The sequence below is a fragment of the Scleropages formosus genome, chromosome 15 (genome assembly GCF_900964775.1).
Source record: "Scleropages formosus chromosome 15, fSclFor1.1, whole genome shotgun sequence".
In the NCBI taxonomy this organism is placed as follows: domain Eukaryota; kingdom Metazoa; phylum Chordata; class Actinopteri; order Osteoglossiformes; family Osteoglossidae; genus Scleropages; species Scleropages formosus.
Window position 1 is genome coordinate 23,666,869 of NC_041820.1, and position 21,599 is coordinate 23,688,467.

The 21,599-nt window shown below is 38.9% G+C and overlaps 1 protein-coding gene across 3 annotated transcripts in view; it reads right to left on the reverse strand.

Annotated features, from left to right (window-relative positions):
- Nucleotides 1-1,658: 1,658 nt before the first annotated feature.
- mdga2a (MAM domain containing glycosylphosphatidylinositol anchor 2a) overlaps nt 1,659-21,599 on the reverse strand; it is a 240,961-nt gene continuing 221,020 nt past the window's right edge. For 2 of the 3 annotated variants that reach the window (XM_018764195.2, XM_018764194.2), the window contains 8 exons: nt 21,154-21,331; nt 18,667-18,684; nt 12,050-12,070; nt 10,675-10,830; nt 7,722-7,880; nt 3,888-4,018; nt 2,615-2,714; nt 1,659-2,212 (listed from right to left, as the gene is read on the reverse strand). In XM_018764195.2, the coding sequence (XP_018619711.1) occupies nt 2,124-2,212; nt 2,615-2,714; nt 3,888-4,018; nt 7,722-7,880; nt 10,675-10,830; nt 12,050-12,070; nt 18,667-18,684; nt 21,154-21,331 (852 nt within the window). In that variant the 3' untranslated portion in view covers nt 1,659-2,123. The remainder of the gene's footprint in view (nt 2,213-2,614; nt 2,715-3,887; nt 4,019-7,721; nt 7,881-10,674; nt 10,831-12,049; nt 12,071-18,666; nt 18,685-21,153; nt 21,332-21,599) is intronic. The other variant, XM_018764196.2, reaches the window with a different exon arrangement.

Below are 21,599 nucleotides of genomic sequence, written 5' to 3' on the forward strand. Positions count from 1 at the left end.
AATAAAGGAATAAATGAAGCCTTGTACTGAATATTTATTATTACATCTTGTGCTTTTTCGTATGAATACTCACAAATGTTATCTAATAGATCTTTTTCAAATAATTTATTCACCAAATTTATTTGCATATCATTTTCTGTTCTTTTTCAGTATTCTTATAATGTGAGGGATTTGAGAAAGGTGGGTATTATTCTCAAAGAAAAACAAAAACAGTTAATAAATGTCTTACGTGTAGTTCAAAAGGTTGTCAAACAGAACAAAATAAAAGGACAGAAAAAGACAGAAAAGAGAGAGAAAGAGAGAGAAAGAGAGAGAGAATGCCATCATAAGTTGAATGTCATCATAACCAATGATATGAGGGAAATTTTACAATACAGTTTCAAAAACCGGCTGGTTAAGGTAATGAATAGCCTCAGGTAGCTCCAAAGTCATTCTGTACAGTTTATGTAAAAGCAGGGGTATGCTCCTGCTGGAGTAATAAAATATTTTTTGTCAGAATCCACACAGCTGGATACAAATGGCAGAGGCAGGGGTGCGTACAGCCAGCTCACAGAATCACCCAGTCCAGAAGTCCTGATATCGAGGTGTTTCTTGCTTTTAAGTCCAAGCAACTCAGAGGTGTCTTTTTCGTTTTGCACGCCTAGGGCCCCTTGAACTGAGACATGGTTTGCTATCAAAGTGCAGGGCGATTTCACAGGGAACGTCACCCTTCAATCTTGTCTGTTATTCCTGGGGGCTGGCAGGTGCCCGGCTGGCAACGTCATCCATTCTACTTTGCCTGGAAGCCCCCCTAATTTTGTACTGCATTGGTGTCTTTTACTTCTCCCATTTTTTATGCTCCGTTACATATTATGGTCATCACAAGCTTGAAGGCCATGGTTGTCGAGGGTGGAAACTGCCTATGTGAGAACCAAGGAAGTATGGCAGCACTTCTGTCCTCCCTTGTGGGTTGTCCGTGAACTTCACTTGTCTTTGTCATTCCAGCCTTGCTGCCTGCCTTATGCAGGTTCCCGTGAACCAGGGACTGAGTACAAAATAGCCCATTGGTAGTGCCATAAGTTTTCACTGAAGTAGTGATTTCATCTTTCAGGGTTGGACATTTTTTAACTCTACATCTGAAGGCACTTGGTTTCATGGCAGACAGTGGCTCCCGTTCCTCGACAACAGGGAGGGGGTGTAAGAGGAGGACCACCTTTTCCACAACTCCCAAGCAACCTTCTCATGAACAGAAAACGGAAAGGAAAAAAAAACAACCCCAGCACTACAGACCACTGTGATGGATCATGCAGGAAGAGCTGTTCCTACACGTGTTCTCAGGAGGTTGGGATTATAAAAAAAGGTCAAGATGACAATTTTCTTGCTGTGAAAATGTGTAAATACTGTGGTGAATAAAGCATTCAAAATAAGAAATGATGAAACAGTTGAGGATTGCTGAGAGTTTTTGGGAGGAAAAAATCAACCAGTATAATAGCTTATCTTGTTTATAATGATGTCTTCAGTGATCTTGTGAGGAGTAAGAATTGGGGAAATTAACAGCAAAATCACTCTCTGAAAATGGCCCGGAGACATTATTTTTCATAATTTTTTTTTTTAACTCCACTATTCGTTTTCTTTAATCCAGCAAAACAAACCCACTATATATATATATATGTGTATATATATATATATATATATATATGTGTAAAACGAAGAAAAAAGAAAAAAAGGTTTTATTGAATAAAACCCAGCCATGTCTTTGTGCTTTACAAAGATTCTTCGACTCAGCTTTTGCGTGTGTTCTGTCTACCCGTCAGGCTGCGGGAGATCAACTGCCCTAATTCAAAAAAACAAATCACTGTCGAAAAAAGAGTCAATAAGTAACTTTCAATCCCGGCCCTGGGACAGCATTATGCATATATTTCTTTAAAAATAATAGAATCTTCATTATTACTGTTTTTAGTTTTGTTTTCTCTTCATTTTCCCTTTTCGCCAACTCCCTCTGGTGCCCTAGGTTGCGCTGCGGTCCCTCTCAGCAGTCTGACTGGATGAATCTTTGGTAATTATAAACTGAAGGTCCGAGTGCGCATATTCCTTCTCAGTGCCAGTGCCAGGTTGATCCTCCTGCAGCCTCTGCCAGAGGAAGGTCACCTCCGAAGGACAAAGAGCGCCAAGAGCAGGGTGACAAGTAGCTGCCATATATGTGTGGCTGTAGGGAGGGCTGAGGCCCTCAAATCTTGTGAAAGAGTGGAGACAGCACAACAAAGGGGTAAGGTCATTGAAATACACCATGCAACTAACTAGTCTACCCAGCCGACAGGATGAAAAGGAATGTTACTCTTTAGTTTGTAGCTTTGCTCAGTTCTGTCAGTTTTGCATTTATGTGCATTGTCATGCAACTTTTTCCATTGTTATTGGACAGGCTCACAGTGTATATCTCATATTAGTGAACGTAAAGCAAGCGTCTTTTCCTTGAGTTTTGGTAGCATGCTAGAGAATGTAAAGGAAACAAATGTATGCATGCAAGCTTGAGCAACACTGAAGCTTCCTGCAAACCAAGGTAAAAGTATTCCGTACAGAGCTAGAGTAAAGGGTAATACTGCATATAACTTATGAATAATGAGACAAAGCTACTTACTATTAGGTGGAGGATCACTGCACTCTCCTTCCTCAATGGTGACATCATCTATGGCAATATCACCCTCAATGCCTGGACCACGTATGCCCTCTAAAACCATCTGTAATAAAGAAGTGAGTGATGGACAGATAGGTAGAAGACTCAGATACATGCTTTTGATCAGAATCGTTTTTTATTTTAAGCTTGTAAAATTTGATATTTGACCTCCTCCAAATTACTGACTAGTCATTTTAACGCACACGAAAATACAGGCCAGTCCCATGTAAATTTAGCCAGGAAAGCTGGAAATCATATGCCTTAGTAGGATCCCCAGTCTAAATCTCAGCATTGAACCTTCTATAATAACCAAGGCTGCTGGTCAAGCATTTTTGGCCATTGTACTTGCTGGAAGACACAGCAGAGGTACCTGAACTAGCATACCAGATCCCATCTTGGTGCAGGGTATAAACCATCTAACTCAACCAGCTCTGTGCTCCCTAACTGTGCTGGTATCCACAGGCGACACAGACTCCTAGGTCTGCATCCCATCAACCCCCTTACATTTTAAATAATACTGATAAAACATTTCAGGATCTAATTAAATACAGAGAACAAGAAAATGAAGACTCTTAGCTCTGCCCCTTTTCCAGTGCATTCCCACTAGCCTCTTAAATTTGAAATACAGGTAGTTAAATATTTAGAATATGATTAAATGTGCATAAAGCATCTTTGAGAACAAATTTTATTTGTTCAAGCGAATTTACACACACTGTCTATAACTGCTTGTCCCAAGCAGGGTCACAGCAAGCCAGAGCTTAACCCGGCAATACAGGACACAAGGCTGGAAAGTGAGGGGACACACCCGGATGGGATGCCAGTCCATGGCAAGGCACCCCAAGCAGGACTTGAACCCCAGACATGCCAGAGAGCAAGACCTGGCCAAGCCCCACCACAAAACCCCAGACCCACCACATGACAAACTCTGGCCAAACCCGCTGCGCCACCACACCCCCGAGCCCCATTCAAGCGACTTCCTTGATTCTTTAAAATTGGGAATAGTCTCATATTTTTTTACCACTGCCAGATGGGTCTTTTCTCAAAAGAATGCTAATCTAAAGTTTAATTCACTCTTCAGGGCCAATAGAATAAACCTATATATTGCCGAAGAATCTCTCCTGGGAAATCTGTTCAGTTTCCAAATCGCTATACAGTATGTCTCAGTAGAGATCTGGATGTTTGTGGCTCAGTTAAAAAATAATGAATGATGTAATAAACTGTGGGAGCTGGCATTCACCTGGAATGATGATGTTGGGTGTATGGTCACTTTGGCCTGCCTCCATTGAGTTCCTTGATTCCCGCTCAGCGTCCAAATAGGACTCTCTGATGTGGTCTGGCTCTTCTGCCGCAAGTACGCATTTAGTGTTCCTTCAATGGAAAGGAGGCATAAATTAGTCTGAATTCCCAATACATTATTATTTGCATGATTGCATGTACCATAAATTGTACTGTAATGTATATTCTGCTAGGCTGTTTTGCGCTACATGTTAATATAATGTGTCAAAACTGTGGGTTGGTAATATTCTCCTCATATAAATCAGAAACAAGCTAAAGAATTAGACTGAGGTATGGCTCTCTGCCTACTCTGTAACCAGTTAAAAACTAATGTGGTTGACAAAATGCGGTAAAACTGTGGTAAACCATGTTTCAGCTTCTAGGCACTGTCAGATCTCACAGGGAAGTTTAAAATGTTGTCAGAAGCATGTCTAAGACCTTCCTTCTCTTAACCTGCCTATTGGCAGTTGAAAAGAGAAAAATGGCACTCGAATGTTGATGTTGGTCTACAAGGCTGCTCTGTTTTTTCAAGTCCCTTGTTGGCTGCTGGTTTTCATCTTCCCAGCACATGAAGCGATGGTAAAGTGAGTGTTTGGAAATCAAAGAGTAAAGGCTCTGCTGTGCTGAGGTAAGACTCCCTCTCCTGAGACAGCATCCAGTCAGAACGGGTAATCTTATGAGTACAAAGAGACCCGGATAAACTGGCACCTACCATGCAGCAGAGTGTAATACCAGCAAGAAGGGAGTTGAGTTGTGCTGCTGAAAGCTATTAATTAGTCAAGACAGCACTTTCAAACCCTTGTTTTCGTGACAACTGAGCTGCAACATCATCAACTGGGGTAGAAAACCCGTAAAATATGTGCTTTGGACTAAAAATCATAATGTTTTTCTTTAATTATTTTATGGCTTTGACACTTAGTGTGTCCAAATAAAAAAGCATAGTGTGTGCCATTTTTCTTTTTTTTACATCAAAGTAAAAGTATTGCAAAAAGTGTGCCAGGCCAAATAAAAACAAAAAACAAACATTTATCCAGGAAGGGTATTTGTTATCATTAGAACACGGACTGTAATGTAAAAACTTAACATGCTTCAATAATTGCATTTAGCACGACTGGGTTCTATGCGAGAATACATTCTGACATTTGAATAGGTTTTATAAAACTAAAAAATAGTTGGTGAATTCTGGAACATTGAATCGTCATTGCCCATTCTTGGAGCTCACTAATCAGGGAGACAAATAAACATAAATGCGGAAACTTGGGGAACAGAAGTGGACCTTCTGTGAACCTATAACTTGTGTGTCCTCACAGCGAACTCCTTGTGGAAAACTCACAGCAGACTGAACAGAGGTTGATGGGGGGTAACATGCTGAGTGCTAACTGGGCTGGGTTGACAGTTTCTATTCATTCAGGATCAGAGGGCTTTGCGAAGCAGAAAATTACAGTTACAAACACACTGACGCACAGGCTACTTCTGTGTGTCCACTACAGACACAGTAGATCTGGGACCAGATGAGTAAGAGTTGAGGGGCTATGTGGCACTACAGACTGTCATTTATCACACATTAATTAAAACCTCTCAAAATGACAGATGCTTTTCTTACATTTATCACAGTTACACAGTGATATTTACTGTATGTAAAGTGTTTGAACTGAATACTAAATGGTTTTCAAAAATTTTATTTACTGGGGAAGTAAACAATTGAAATTTTCTGGAGCAAGGGTAGAGATCAAGAAAAGGATTTATGTCAACATAATAAAATGATACAATATAAATGTAATTAAAATGTGTCATATGGTAGCCCATTTTATGAAGAGTTAATTTTAGTTTATTTTTATCCAAGTTAGCTAAATGCTTTCATCCCCCACCTGTGTGATGTATGGACATGTATTCTGTACTATTATGTAAGTTAATGTATGTAATGTGCTAGGCTTGATCAAATAAAACTTTATAACTGAATGAGAAACCCACTGAAATAACTCATCATTCAAATACTAGAGCATGTGTTTCTTATTCTTTCAAACACACAGCTATTTGATTAATTGCTCACAATGTGGAACAAATGATTACAGAAGAGCATTGGGCTGAAAGCTAAATAACATTAGGGCTCAATGCTAATGAACCTCCAGCAAACCCTTCTGGGATCTTCTTCAGCTTCTCCGTAAATCCGATTTACAAAGAGATTCTTAGGTGACATCTGCCTCTGCAAGATCCTGCAGCCTTCATCCTCCAAGTGTGCTGTAGCTGAATAGTGAGGAAGCCCAGGAGGAAGATTTTGTCTGTTAATCCGAACCATGGGTTCAGCTCAAGTACCTATGGCTAGCTAGAAGAGGAAGTAGGGTAAATGGGTAGGTGAAAAAAAGCAAAATTCTGACCTTCCCGTTCCCAAAATGTAAATACGTCTTGCAGGAGGGGGTTGGCAAACACCTTTGAGAACAACGTGGGGCCTTGTGTGCCCACTACAATACACATCCCCATGTTGCTTTATAGCAAATGTCAAGTGTGAAAGTATGCATCACATACCATATCACACTGCATATCCCCTTTCATAAAAAGGAGATAAATATTATTTATGGAGCTTGTATCTTACTCCTGGAATCCATTTAGACAGCTGCTGAACTATAACAAAACATAGGAATAACGTTGATGTCTCTGAAAAAAAGCAATCTTTACGGTTTCTTTAAATGGATTCTACCAACCTCGTTGCTAAAAAAAAATTGTAGTGCCTCCATTAATTGGTAGAATTACCTCTTGCGGGCACAAATACAGATTTAATTCACCTTTACACAATACCACAAAAATGGGTTTGCAAAGAAAGAGTATCTAAGACAGTTTTCTGACAATTCAGTCTTCAATTTTTTACAGGATTAAAATATATGATAAAAAATGAGTTCTTGTTATAAACCTAAAAACTCTTACATTTATAAGAGAAATAATAACAATAAGTTTAAACTTCTTTCTTTCATTGTATTGTATGATGCTTAAATTATTTAACCTGCTCTGACTTGACATAAGTACTAGATCATAGTGATACATACAGTACTGCATAAACCTACGTAATAAGAACAAAACAGCAGCAGAAAACGTTAGGAAAATATTGTTTTTAGGGGTATAGAGTGTAATTGTTTGGAAGTCAATAAATGCATTACACACCTTGTTTCCACAAACTGGAAATATGAACTTCTACACAGAGGAACTTTAAAAATAAATGCAGAGAACCTCAAAAAAAAAAAAAAATAAGGATGTTTTATAGTAGAGTGCATTGACAAAAAAAGTGCAACATGTATAAAATTAGACACATTAGAAATACTGGAAGACTACTCCACAGACTGAAGAAACCCAGGTCAAGCCAAACTTCTGGAATTTCTGATAAAAAGCCACAAAGTGGTGACTGAAGACTGAGAAAATGGAAGAAAAGAAGGTAGAAAAGCACAATTTCTTTTTATTCATGGAAAAACCTTGACAAGTCATTTTCCCCCTTTCACTGCCCTAAAAAACGCAGAATAGAGCTGAACAAAGACACAACAAAAGCTGTTTCTTGCATCACCTTTTCTAAGTGTTGCTGACCCTGCAGCCTTTTCTGCTGTCCTGGCTGCAGGACATAAAGCTACTGAGAACTGGGCCTGCGTGACAAATGAGTGTTCTACAACATGGGTTGACTGAGCTGCTGTCATTGCTAAATCATACACCACTTTACCCAATATGCACTGCAATCCATTTAAGGGCTTTAAAGTATGGAAGCACTGGTTAAAAGGGGCGTCCATGTGACGAAAAAGTGAGTCTGCCATTGTCTTACCTATGTGTTTTCCATACATGTGGTAGTAGAAGCTGAAGCAGTAGGCAGAATTGGTTGTTCCATACGGGTTCTTTGGGGCCACATTAAAGGTGGGGCTCAGGAGTCGTGCCTTCTCACCCTCCAGGCGAGGCCGGGAGGTCTCAATGTACATGTAGAAGCCTGCATTCGGGCAAAACACATGCAAGACACACTTTCCTAAATGCAGAGAAAGCGACATAAAAGAGCATAGGGCTTGTACAGACATCTTATTATTTAAATACATGGTATTAATGGTATTAATACAGACAAAACAAAGCCACAACATTAACAACCACAATAAACTTCTGATATTCTTGCTGAGTTGCTAGCCAAACAATAATTTCATTTTTGCTGTTGATAACGGAGAGATACCACTATAGTGTCTTTAGGACTTACATGCTCACACATGTCTGTTATAATGATATTAAGTAACATACTTAGAATGGTGGATATGGGTTCCTTAAACTTTCTTTTGGAGGATTCTTGATGTTCTTTTTGTTCTCCAACTTGCTGCTGAACATTCCAGCAATCTATGCTCTATAACTCTGTTCTTGTTTTCCTGCAAGTGCCCTTGATCAAGCTAACTCATTTTCTGGGTGTATGGAAATCGATTAGGCCTGAACCAACATTTAATATTACAGAGACCAGCCCTGCTGCCTGTAATGCATCATAGATGGATGGGCCCAGTCCTTTATTTCTTATTTCCCAATGGCATATTACATCTCAATTGGGAAGCAGCTGCACAATCTGGAAGGTGTCAATGATGCAATTTCTGATCCACTTAATTGCTCCTTTTAAGAAATCCATGCAAAACAGACAACCATGCCACTCTCCTTCAGTCAAATGGTGTACAAGTAATGTGGAAAAAATAGTGTGGTTTGCTGAAGAACGTGTTCAGTACAAGTAAATGAGGGCTCTTTTCTGAGCAGCAAGCCATTCAGAACTGAATTGAGGCATAACTGGTGCCCACTGTCACCTTCATTTCCAAAGGAACAAATTGCAAACAGTGTACATTACTGTAAGGGCTCACTACACTTTTAAGAAACTGACCAACTTACGGTTATCTATTTATGCAGTGAATATTTAATAGTTACTTCTACAGTTTTGCACTTTTCAATACAATACAGCTGACTTTTCATCAAAAACCATTCAGGTTAATCATCTGAATACAACAGCAAATTGTCTCATAGGAATTCAACGGGCAGCCATCTGGTTTCAAACCCCCATTGTTAAGCATTATGCTGTCTAATGTCCACATAATAGGAAAGTGGAGGCAGGCATTCCCTGACAATGTCGTGGAGAGCATTCACTTCTAACCCGGTCACAGAAGATGACAAGAACCTCCCTCAGCAAAAGACCCTCTAGCCAAACGGAAATGCTTTCATCTTATTATAACATCTTCTGTCAAATATCATAACATAATTACAAGCCACAAAGAGTATTAGTTTTAATGAAACCCACAACAATGTACTCAACATTTCAAAGCCTTGGGTAATTAGAACAGTTGCAATATTTATGATTCGAGTTGTGATTATGTGCCCATAAAAGACAAGAATGCTTCTACTAACATCTCCCCTTGAGTCCCAGCAATTAATTTGTTCTCTTTTATTTTAATGAATGGTGACTCCTTCGGATTGCTGGGGACTTTGGAGATTAATAGCTAAATAGCTTCTCTTGGACACCAAAGAGATCAAGAGCCATCAGGAGGATCTATACGTTCATAGGGTATTTCATCAGAACATAACTCTAAATAATTGAATACAACCACTTGAAGGTGATGTAACACACAATGTGAACTAATAATTTTTTTTTTATTTTTTAGTTTTCTACAAGCCATTTGCTATGATAGCTTTTACTGACAATTCAAAAAAAAAAAAAAGCCCAAACAATTCAGGAGATGTGCAGAGAATAACCACTAGACACTGACTATAGCGTCCTACCATTCAGATTATCAACACTCAAAAAAGCAAGGGAACCTGTCACACAGAACTCAGTGAAGAACTGAACATGAAACTGGATTGTTTCAATTCATTCTAATTCAGCTTTTACAGTTGTACTGTGGTTTCACATGAAAAAAAAATACACTGTTGTCTCCATACCATGGCAAAAATCCTGTATAGAAACAGGGAAGTGTGGGACTCACACTTGAAGCAATGGCATATTCAGCATTCCAAAATTTCTTTTACATGTGGTTTAGAGCTTGTTTTCTGCAGTACAACCTTGGATATAATAACCAAACAGAAAAGAAAGGTTCAATGCATCCACACAGCTGTCCCAGATCAAATCTGTAATTCAGTGCAATAACTCTTCTGACACACAAGATTCAGCCCAACTTGCGGAAGTCAAGGCCAGAGGCTACACTGTGTTTGTCAATGCAGGCCCCTAAGAACCCCAGGAGCACAAGAGACTGCACAGGCAGTGGTAGGATTTATACAGCCATCTCCACAGCACCGTGAAGCAGGGCCCCCTTGCTCAGTCCGAGCAGAAAAACCTCATTCGCTACGCCTGTGTATGAAATCATAACCCATGACAAAGCACCCCTACAGTGCAAGATAAGATCCCAGTGGGAAATGATTTGTATTCTGCCTTTCTCCTCCGCACTCTTGACTGTCAGGATAACGGGAGATTTCAGGAAGGTAATAAAACAAGATTTTGGTACATCAGGGAAGAGGAAAGAACGACAACACGAGAAGATAAAGATTCACTGTAAAGTTATTCGCTAAGATCAGTTTGCACAGTGACATCTGAAAAGTTACCCAGGATGCATCCCAAGGTTTTGCTGTACGTATAGCACCTTGCATTTTCTTCTATGGATGCCACTTCTGAGCAGCAGTTTGCCTGGTAAAAAACTATCATAAATGAATGAATGTAAATGAATGTTTTATCGATGGAAATGTCACTTTGAACATCTTCCAGCAATGCAAGTTGCACTCACCCTGCTTGGATCCGCTACGGTCACTACTAGGCCCAGTGTTGGGCGTGTACTTGGTGTCACGAGTGGCAGCACTGTGTCTGGTCCAGTCAAAGTCATCGCTTTTCTCTTGCGTGAACATGCAGATGGGCTCCTCCTCAAAGCTGCAGTGGAACTCTCCTGTTTCCAGATGCAGAGAGATGTAGCCACTGAATATTATGTGAATATACTGCAGCTCATGGACACTGTACCTCAGTGGAGCAAGGACAATATATCTTCAAAAGCCCTGCTTAATAAGAGCATATAACATTTATTGTTTAAAAGACAATATTGTAGCAGGGTGGGACCTAAGGAATTCTGCTAAAGGGAGAGCACTGAATCTAGACTGAGGAATGCTCAATAACAAATCTGATGTACCTGTACTACAGCATGAGCAATGGACCAGAGTAAAGATTTAAAGATCTCGTTACAAACCGGTAGCAGTATTTCACTGAATTGAGGCATGAGCAGATTGGAAATTCCACACATGAAAACTACATAATTGATGTCTCATTCAGGGTTTTCTGTCTATCTGAGATAACTGTGGTGATCAATCAACATTAACTCAACCTTTATAAAGGGGTAGAGGCTTCAGAGCAGATCAGTATGCTGAGCAGTTCTCCAGCTGCTCTCTGCTGGGAATCACATACAGTACAACCCAAAAACTGAGCATCGTTCATTTATTGTAGCCCGAGGTGCCTCATTTACAATGAATGCAAAGACTAAAATGCAAACATACAAATCAGCATGCAATCAATAGGAAATACACATAGTGATATATTAAAATTTGTCTCACTGTCAGTTTGCATAGGGACTTTGGGAAAATAAAGAGTTGTTTGCTCTGCGTCAAGGCTTAAAAAAATCCTGCAGCTCAATTGGCGGGGGTCTGCTGGGAAGGACTGACTACTGACTGCTTTCAGGCACTTTTAAAAGCAGCCCCACTTCAGATAACAAGGTCAAACAGGGCTTCTAAAAAGCCACTCTGGTGAGCAACCCCCATGCCCACCCCTACAGAGACAGAGGTGCTGTTATTTGCCTGCCCAGCTGCCCCTTGTTTTGAATTTTCGTCCTTTTTTGGCAATATTTTGTGAAGCAAAAGTGATTAACCATCTGTGTTTAGCAAGACTCAAACTGGCAGATTCACAAAACAGAAATATGTATATATATATATTTTTATTAGGCTTTTGGATTACAAATTAATTACAAACTACTATGCAATCAGTACACAAAAACAATATATACACAGTAGGTGTAAAGAGCATAAACCACATTACAGTTATGGTACACTGATGGATCTTGTGCGCTTTTAGTGTATATATCCTAAGCATGGGAGATTTTAATTAGAAACAAGGTTACTTACGGAGATGTGGGTTGATTGGAGCTGCAAGACAAAAACATATAATGGTAATTAGAAAAAACTCTCTTTACTCCCTCACTTTAAGGGATCAAGGATTTTTTTTTAAAAAAAGTGGTCAGAGTCTGAACTTACAGTAAGCAATGTTCTATAAAAAGATATCAATAAAGTAGATTGAATACATTTTATTGGTACCTGAGTTACACCATAGCTTTAGAATGTAAGCAATCTGTTCGAAATAAGTGTTGCACAAGTTTCTCAAGCTCTCATATCGATCACTATCTATCACTAGATAGTGATATAGGTAGTGATACAAACTTCTCTTTTCAAATTTGACTCTTCAGTTAATGGTGTTTGCATAAACAGTAAGCTGTGTCCTCAGTTCTTCTGTGGGGGGCTGCATTGCGCAACCAAAATGGAAAGGATGGCCAATGCACGAAAGAAAGGAAAAAGGAGCAGACTTCCTGTAAATGCATATGTGTTCAGTTCTATGGGGTACACACAGAACATGGAGCAAGGAATAAGAAACAAGACAACGTAGACAACAAACTGGAGAGTGGACCGTAGCGCACATGTGCTTCTTGATTTTGCACAAGCACTAAAGGGGTTTGAGCAACACAAAACAACACTGGTGAGAGGCAGGGTTAAGAGAAGGCAGACACACACATACACACAGTACATGTGATATGTGAGCATGCAGACAGAAACACTGACAGCCTACAGAAATCTAAATGGCCTGTTTATTCCCAAGCGTCGCCTCAGAACAATGTGAAACAAACTGACTACAGCACTATATCAACAGTACATCACTAGAAAAGGGGTAGAACCCTGAACTACACAATAAAACACTGAACACATATAAAGCAAGAAAGAAAGCAATATTAACGTACAGTTTAAAAAAAAAAAGATGGGCAATATGTTGTTTTTCTAGTATTTACATCCCAGGCCTGCTGAGGCTGGAACAGCGAAGTGGTTTGTGTTTTTCCCGGCTGTTGATCAGACACATGAAAGGAGGAAATAGTAGACTGCATAAAACATAATGTAGAAAATATATAACACAGACTAACACCATAACAAGAGTCACACTTTCAAAACTCCTAAGCCTCCCACATTCCATTTCCTTTTCCATTTATTTCACTCGGTTCCCCTGACACTACTTGCAACTGTGACTTTCTTTTAAGTGCATATGCTTGTAAAAGTATACATAGTGCTGATTGAGCTGAACTGGTAATATGTCAATGGATCAATACATAGACCATTGCTGACCCAGTTTGAATGCGCACACACACACACACACACACACACACACACACTTTCTGAACCGCTTGTCCCATACGGGGTCGCGGGGAACCGGAGCCTAACCCGGCAACTCAGGGTGTAAGGTTAGAGGGGGAGGGGACACACCCAGGACGGGACGCCAGTCCGTCATAAGGCACCCCAAGTGGGACTCGAACCCCAGACCCACTGGAGAGCAGGACCCGGTCCAACCCACTGCGCCCCCCCCCAGTTTGAATGAATCTGTAAAATAGAGGGTAGACTGCAAATAAGTCCAAATTTTTAGTATGAAGACCAAGACATTTCTGTGTAACAATGTTGTGAGTTCGACCTTAATGGGGGTCAACTGGGCCAACTGGTATTTTCACTGGTAGGATGTCGCAGTAGTGTGACAAATTAACATATAAGCCAGAACTACTAATTTAACTGTCGTTCTGTGTTTACTTTGTCAAAGTGAATTACTTTTGCTATACAAGACAATTTGAAAACATCTTCTGTGCACCTCTGAACTGCTCTGACCCTCACCCTTGCAACTGCTCAAAAAAGCCTCTGCTGAAGCATATGCTGCACTGCCTTCATAAATTTCACAGCAATGCAAAGACTGTTTCCTGTGTCTGTGGAATCTTTTTTGCTGTCCCACCTGGAACACCACAAAGCAGATGCTGTCTGTTTAAAAATCAGTGCAGCGATAGCGCAAACTGAATGAGTATGCTTTTGACATGAGCCTACATACTGCCAGTTATGGCCATAAAAAAAAGTTAATCATGTTTAAACGAATTAAGGATCGAAACTAAAAATTAAATGAACATACATGCATTTACCTGTCTCCTGAAAAAATTATAAGCAACTGCTGTGGATGACACGTTGTGTAATACAGGGTTTGCTGAGCAACAGCACATTCTGTACTTGGACTCGGTGGAAATCAACAAGTGAGAAAGGAGTCTGCTTCCTGTTTACACTCTACTATTGTTATGACAATGTTCCCACCGAGTGCAAAACAATTATACCTTAGTGAAACTATAAAACAGTATTTCACATCTACAGTGTATACTAGTTTATTTCCTTTTTATTTTATTTATTATTTTAATGAATTAAGTATTATTTCATATTAATATTATTTAAATAACAATTTTATTTATTATTTCTTTTTAATTGGAAGATGCATGCATGCATGCAACTTGCTGAGTCAAACATGACCCATAGCGACCACTATTGTGGTTTTCAAGGGAAGTCAAGGGAGGAACAAAGGTAGGTTGCCTGGTCTGTTCTCTGTATGTCAGAGGAGGGAAACGGAGGGAGAAACATGGAACAGCCACACACCCAAAGCAGGACTTGAGCCCCAGATCCGCCATACAGTGAGGTACCAGTAAAACCCACTGCGCCAACACACCCCCCAATTATAAGATACACTGAAGATATTCACTAACATTAACACATACATTTGTTCTTTTAGCAGATGCTGATTTCCAAAATAATGTAGAACTGCAAGAAACTTTCACAGCATAATAATAATAATAATAATAATAATAATAATAATAATAATAATAGTCACTATATTTAATAAGCACTTATTATCTCATATTTAGGTGACACTTTTGTCCAAGGCAGCTTACAGTACTAGATACACCACACTAAAGTACTTATAAGTACTGAGTCATCTACACTGTAGTGGAAAGTACCACACATACACATGTACACTATGGGCAGTTCACACTCCCCTATTTAGACTGTGGGAGAAAACCCACATAGACACTGGGAAACCATGCAAATTCTACAGTGGCTGATCCAGATTCAAACGCATGTCGTCACTCACAGCGGTATCTGCTGAGCCATCGTACCTTTGACAGGACCATATGAAATGAAAAGACAAGTGTAATTCTTGAGTATGTTTGGAAAGCCCAGTACATGCAGTGTCCTCCTGCTCTACTTGCGAAGGCTCAACATGTCAGCAAACTTTATAGGGAATTGGCCCAGCGTGTCATACTGTAGTCTGGGGCCAAACAAAAAGGTTTTTTCTTTTATTTTATTTTTCAGTTTTGCTTGGAAACAGTATAGTAGGAGGTCAAGAGCGGCTTGTTGAAGGAGCCAGCAATCTGACAAAAGCAGACTTTCAGTGGCTGACCTTCCAATTACTTCTTTGTCAAGGGGGATGTTATTGGAGCTGACAGATGCAGAGTTCTCAGACACATTGTTTTTGCGTTCTCCCTCCCTCTCCCTCTCTGTCCTGCTCTCTCCCAACACACTTTTCTACCTCGTCTCTACATGCCCTTCATTGAGAGATGTTTTCATTCTGTCCCATAATTATAGCCATTTCACTGTGGTCCGTTCCTATTAATAGGAACAAAATGGAATATTCCCTGTGAGTAAGTTCTACCAAATTTCTGGCAGTTCCATCATGTGCAATTAGCACCGGATTTAAATAATGGGCAGTAATGCTGGTTGAGGAAAGACAGAATAATCCATCAATGTTTTGCATGATTCAGATGATAATAATGGTCTAGATAATGACAACCAAACATCAGTGGAGAATATTTCATACCATGGATGGCAAATTGCATTGAGATTAAATTATTACCTATGCAAAAATACAATAACAAGTTGTCCATCATGTAAATACAAAATAACACAAAAAAAGAAAAAAAAAAACAAAGTGAAAAATCTTACTGAAGTCATTAGTCAAGCCAAATAAAAAATATCATATAACTATTAGTCAGCAGTGTGCTAGTTTCATTGGTTGGATTTTATTGTTACTGAAGTAAAAAATCATTTTAAGATGAGCTATTTCTTTCATGTCAGGAGCTCAGCAATGAAAATTTTTATAGCAGCTACTGAAAGGTTCATATGAAAACCAGAATTCCACATGTCCACATATAAAAAAAAAAACTGTTCCATTAAACATTTTATCCCACATATTTCATTTAAATATCTTCTCATAAAGAATCATATTAACTGTAAACTTCAAGGCCATAGCTTCCAGACTTATATTCCTTCCTCTTTTCATTTCAGCCATAAAAAACTTAATATAAATTGTTATGGAAAAAGGTGAACATGTCTGTATATTAATTTCTGTATACATATTTACGTTACTCTCTTCAAAATTGTCCAGTCTTGCCAGAAAGTGCACAACAGACATACAGTTTGTGTAAATGAAAAATAATCACGAGAAAGGCTCATCCAAAAGCATATGTGCGCACAGTATCACACACTGCAGCGGGGTCATCTGCTTATGATCTTCCGAGTAACAAACTTCTGGCCATGCAAATATTTTTGATAAACATTGTGTTTTTCTTCTTTCATAAACAGAGCTTGCATAAAATTCTAATTGTGCAACAATGCTGCATTCGATATGCTGGGCAAATAGTGATCACTGCTGCTCTGTTCCTCCGACACACAAAGGTGTGATGACGCCAACATTTGCATTTATTCATTTAGCAGACATTTTTTTCTAAATCTATGCACAATTCAAAGTAAAAAAAAGTACATTTCTCCGAGAAATCCCTGTACTGAAGGTGAAATGTGCTACACTTGGGACTAAATAGAGCCAAACACCTTTGGGAAGACATGTGATTTAGTCCTTGTGCATGCTGGTATAAACCTAACTCCTGATACCTTTAAAAGAAACAATATCCCAGAGGGACTCAACTAAATGGATGACTTTGGTCTTGTCAGCCCAGTTATTTAATGTACTCTTCACCAGCTCCGAGTTTAATGCTTATGGAGCATGGATCGGTGGATATAGTGCTGTATGACTGTTTAGGGAACACTTTGGTCAGGAGACAGACTAACGTGTGATAATGTGTTCCCATATTGTTATAATAAACTTGGATTTCATTTCCACAGTGCATACTGGGTATATGACATCTCAAAATGTGCTAACACGTAAGAGTAGTATTTTCAGAGCAAAATTGCTTAAAGATATCAATCAAAGGGTGTTTCATATACTGCAGCTAGTCTTCTGGCCTGTTTTCTTTGATTTTGTCATGTTTTCATATCATGGAAATGTAACTAAAAAGTAGAGATGCATTCATGTTTGTCCTTTTCAAATTACTGCTTACAGAATAGACACATACTACCTGTGAATAATGACCCATCAACCAGTCAAGACAAAAGAGTTAAGAAAAAAGGTTCACATCATCATGTTTTTTTATCATATTCTTATACCGTATGTAGTAAATGTACGGAATTTCACTGTAATGGCAGTGCAATCCTTGTATTTAACTGAGAAATTATATATTCTGGACATGAATACACTAAAATATCACCAGGCTTTCTCATCTTATGCTAAAACACAAAGGAGGAGTGAAAAACAAAAGGATGGTAGGGAACTATGATGACAGAGTGATTATGTTCCTATCTGCTTATAGAAACCTAGAAACTTTTAAATTACCTCCTAGTGTCAGGTGATGGAAAAAAAAGCCCAAGCTACAGGGGCGGCATTGCCTGAACTCTTTCAGTGTAAAGGAGAGCTCCATTAGAGTTGAGTTAATGGCGTAATGGAGTGTCTCTTTGGCCTTCAATGGAAATAAGGGCTCTTGATGTACCTCTTCATTAATTGTGTGCGATGCTCTGGAAAAGAACCTGATGTACCTCAACATATACAGTAGTGCTCTGCTAGAAACAGCAGATATTATTTTTTTTAACAATTAACGAATGTTGTTGAGCACAACATTTTCAGCTGATTAGCAGATAATCAGTAAACTGTCATATGGTTCTAGTTATATCCGCTGGGTCTGGGCAATGTACAATTTGGGTAGGGAGCAAGGTGCCATAGCTTCCTTGTGCTTTTCCCCAGGAATGCACAGTTAGAACAATAATCACAATTGGGGAGCTTTTCGTTATGGTGTTAATATGGTGAATCCAAGCTGGGACATGGCTTTCTGCTGTTTACCTTTGTACAAAGTACTGATTCTGGCACTGGTAAGTGTCGCCAAGTCATTCAAATACTGGCAATACAGTACACTAGTACTGTAATTACAAGTCTATGAATCCACATAATGAAACATTTATTTAAGCTACCAAATCTTACATATCCATAAAATTTTATAAAAATGTCATAAAAACATGACAGGTCATGGCAGTTGCCATTCATAAACCAAAAGACAGTGAAATGTTATGAGAATGTGATGTTTTAGGATCTCACTTTTTAAATTTGTACAATGGTTGTGACAGATTTTTATCACAGTTGCCATGTACTGCCATGAGCTGTTACACCATGCATCTATGACATATCTTTGACAACTGTATTCATAATATCAGTCTGCAGGCACCAGTGTCACAGCTAGTTTTCCAGTTAGTTAGCGAGGCTGTTAGTAGAAATAACTTTAACATGACATGTAGAGATACTGTACCTGGATCTCCTTTGATCTCTTTACAAAGAAACACAAATAAATAAATAAATAAAGCAATTGGGAAAAAAAAAAGCACGTCTGAAAAATGTAAAGGATAGGTGAGTCAGAACCCAAAGATAAATAAATACATTTTACTTGTGGAAGTGTGAATAAAACATAAGCACACATACAGTATAATATCGAAAAGTTTTGTAAATGGCATGTTCTTTTGAGAAGACACCTGGTTAACAGAAGGCTGAGAAGTCCAATTCAAAGGCCGTCAGGATGTGATCTTACACTGGCAATGTCACTGGTGGATGCTCTTGTTAAAGACTGTTGGTGACACACTTAGGATGAGGATGGGATATGGTGCTTTCTGGTGTGTTTAAAGCAGACCCAGGGCCATTCATCAAAAAATAATAATGGTTGATCATTGCAATATATTTAAAAAGCAAACACAAAGTTAAAAAAAAAAAAACATTCATTTCACATGCACACATTGGTAACAATATATTTAATAACTATTGATTTTATTGATATTCTCTCTGTGGGGACAGTCTCATGGTCTTATATATCTTAAGAAAAAAAAGAAAAAAAGGCACAGAAGCTCAAAAATTACTCTGAAATTTTCTCTTCAGCAAAGTTCATCTTGAGTATTTCAAGACACATATTTCATTCTGTGAATTTTCTTGGTTATCATCACCTACAGGTAAGTCAGGGCACTGGTTCAACATTTATCAATACATCCTCACATACTAACATAGTTATTATTCATTGCAATTCTCTTTTTCTCTGGAAAATACAAAAAAAAGGACATTAACCCTGTTCTTACCAAGGGCCAAGATAGTCCAAAGAGCTCCTAGAATGTGTAGAACTCTTGAGAAAGGACTTTGTAGATCAATCGGTTCTCTATCCAGGTCCCTCTCTTTGGACGCACTTGGCCAAATTCAAAATTTTAAGTTTTTAAATATATACAGTATAGATGTATATCCTGTACACACACACACACACACACACACACACACACACACACACACACACTCATACGTATTTCACGCAACCAGTAGGTGTCCCTGTTACATTATAAATATCTACTTGATGCAGTAAGTTACCACTTAAGCACGACTTGTCTCTTGCAAATCTGTCTTGAAACAGAACTTACATAAACAAAATACTCCATCTACATTCCTGTAAGGTGCAAAATCTGGAGCAGCTTTACTACACGATTTCTACAAGGATTAAGGGATGAATGAACCTTTGTTTCGTCACAACATCATGACCTTCAAAGCTACTCAGTAATACTTCTTTAAAACCTTTGCAGTTCGTGTCTGAGTTGTGCAGCTGCAGTGATGCTGTTCATATATTTTGACTAAGTGGGACAGAAACCCTGCTACAGCACTGTTTGCTCATGGTAACTATGTTGTGACGTGACGACATGAGCATGTTGCATGAAACTGGACTGATTTGACACACGCAGACACTGCTTTTTATGGGGGTACGTGTTTTGACATGAAGATACTATAGTAATTCTAACTCCATTTATTAAACAGACCTGATGATTCTCTTCCATGCAGGAAATGAATTTGTGCTGTGACTCTGTGATTTTGCAAAGGAAGGAAATCGGAAAAAGCCCTACGCTCATCATGTGTTAATGCAAGATGGCATGTCTTAAAACACTGTACATCATTACTTAAAATATACATTTTTGTGTCTAAAATAACTACACTGGATGCACACTATCTGAATATATAGTGTACAACAAAACTATTCAGTAGTTATTTGTTGCTATTTTTCTGGTTTTATAAAATAAATCCATGAAAAAACTAGTATGTTTAACATGTTAAGGCTGCATACATTAATGTGTCCGGCAGCCTTTTTACAAAAAAAAACTGATTTCAATTAGAGACCATTAACCTTTGAGTTAAAAGCCAAACTACGGAGTATAAAGCTAGTGAAGCAGCCACAATTACTTGCAGACTGATGAGAATAAATGTGCAGCAGGACTGAATTATTCTGAGCTGCTGCACTGCAACAAACTCAGAGACAGATAAAAGCTGGCTCTGAAAAAGTAATGGAGATGGGACAAGGTCTTCTAGGACATGAGAGCACTCTGACAGTGTCGTGGCACACAGCTCAACTTAAAAAGGATCTGCTTGTGCAGTTGGAGCTTCTCTAAATTGGTGCGCAATTTGAATTCGAGCCCTTTTCTAAACTGGCTGCATGTACCAAGCAACTAGCTACTGATCGCTTGGCAAACGTACATACGCTCTCATTCGTCTTCCGGTGAAAGCTCCTTTCATCAGACGCACGTCTGGCTATCAGTGAAGTCACTGCAATGCCATATTGGGTGCTTTGACGCAGAATGAACAGACACATATTTGTTGTAAAGAAATGCAGGTATAGAAGTTTTCACAGCTTCTAGCTCTTCAGTTTTGCTCAAAGTTACTTAAAACACTGTAACACACAGTACAGCTGGCACCTGGAAAAGGATTTTGGGAGAATGCTTACCACTGTATTTGACGATCCTAATTGTGGAATCACCCTCTCCAAATCGGGTGATGGGGGTGAGGCGCACCTCATATGCCTCTGGTTTGATGAGCTCTGTGAGGTTGTAGGTGATGAGTTCCCCCTTCTGAATCATCCCCTCTATAGGTATCTCTTGTTCCCACCATCTCTGCTGCCCTGTCTAAAGAAGAACAGAAGCCAAAATAACTGTTACACACATTTTTAGAGTACAGTGACATGTGTACCAACAAAAGACCAACAAAACACTGCCAAGTCATGCACTTATAAATTACAGCTACGACCAACTCATGTTATACTCTATTCCCCAGGAAAATTCTTAACTGATGCAGCTTTAAAAATGTGACATTATATTAAGGTGTGTTCAAGTATACACATACATGATATACACAGGTCTTTTGCCTTAAAAGCAAATTATGTTTTAATATATT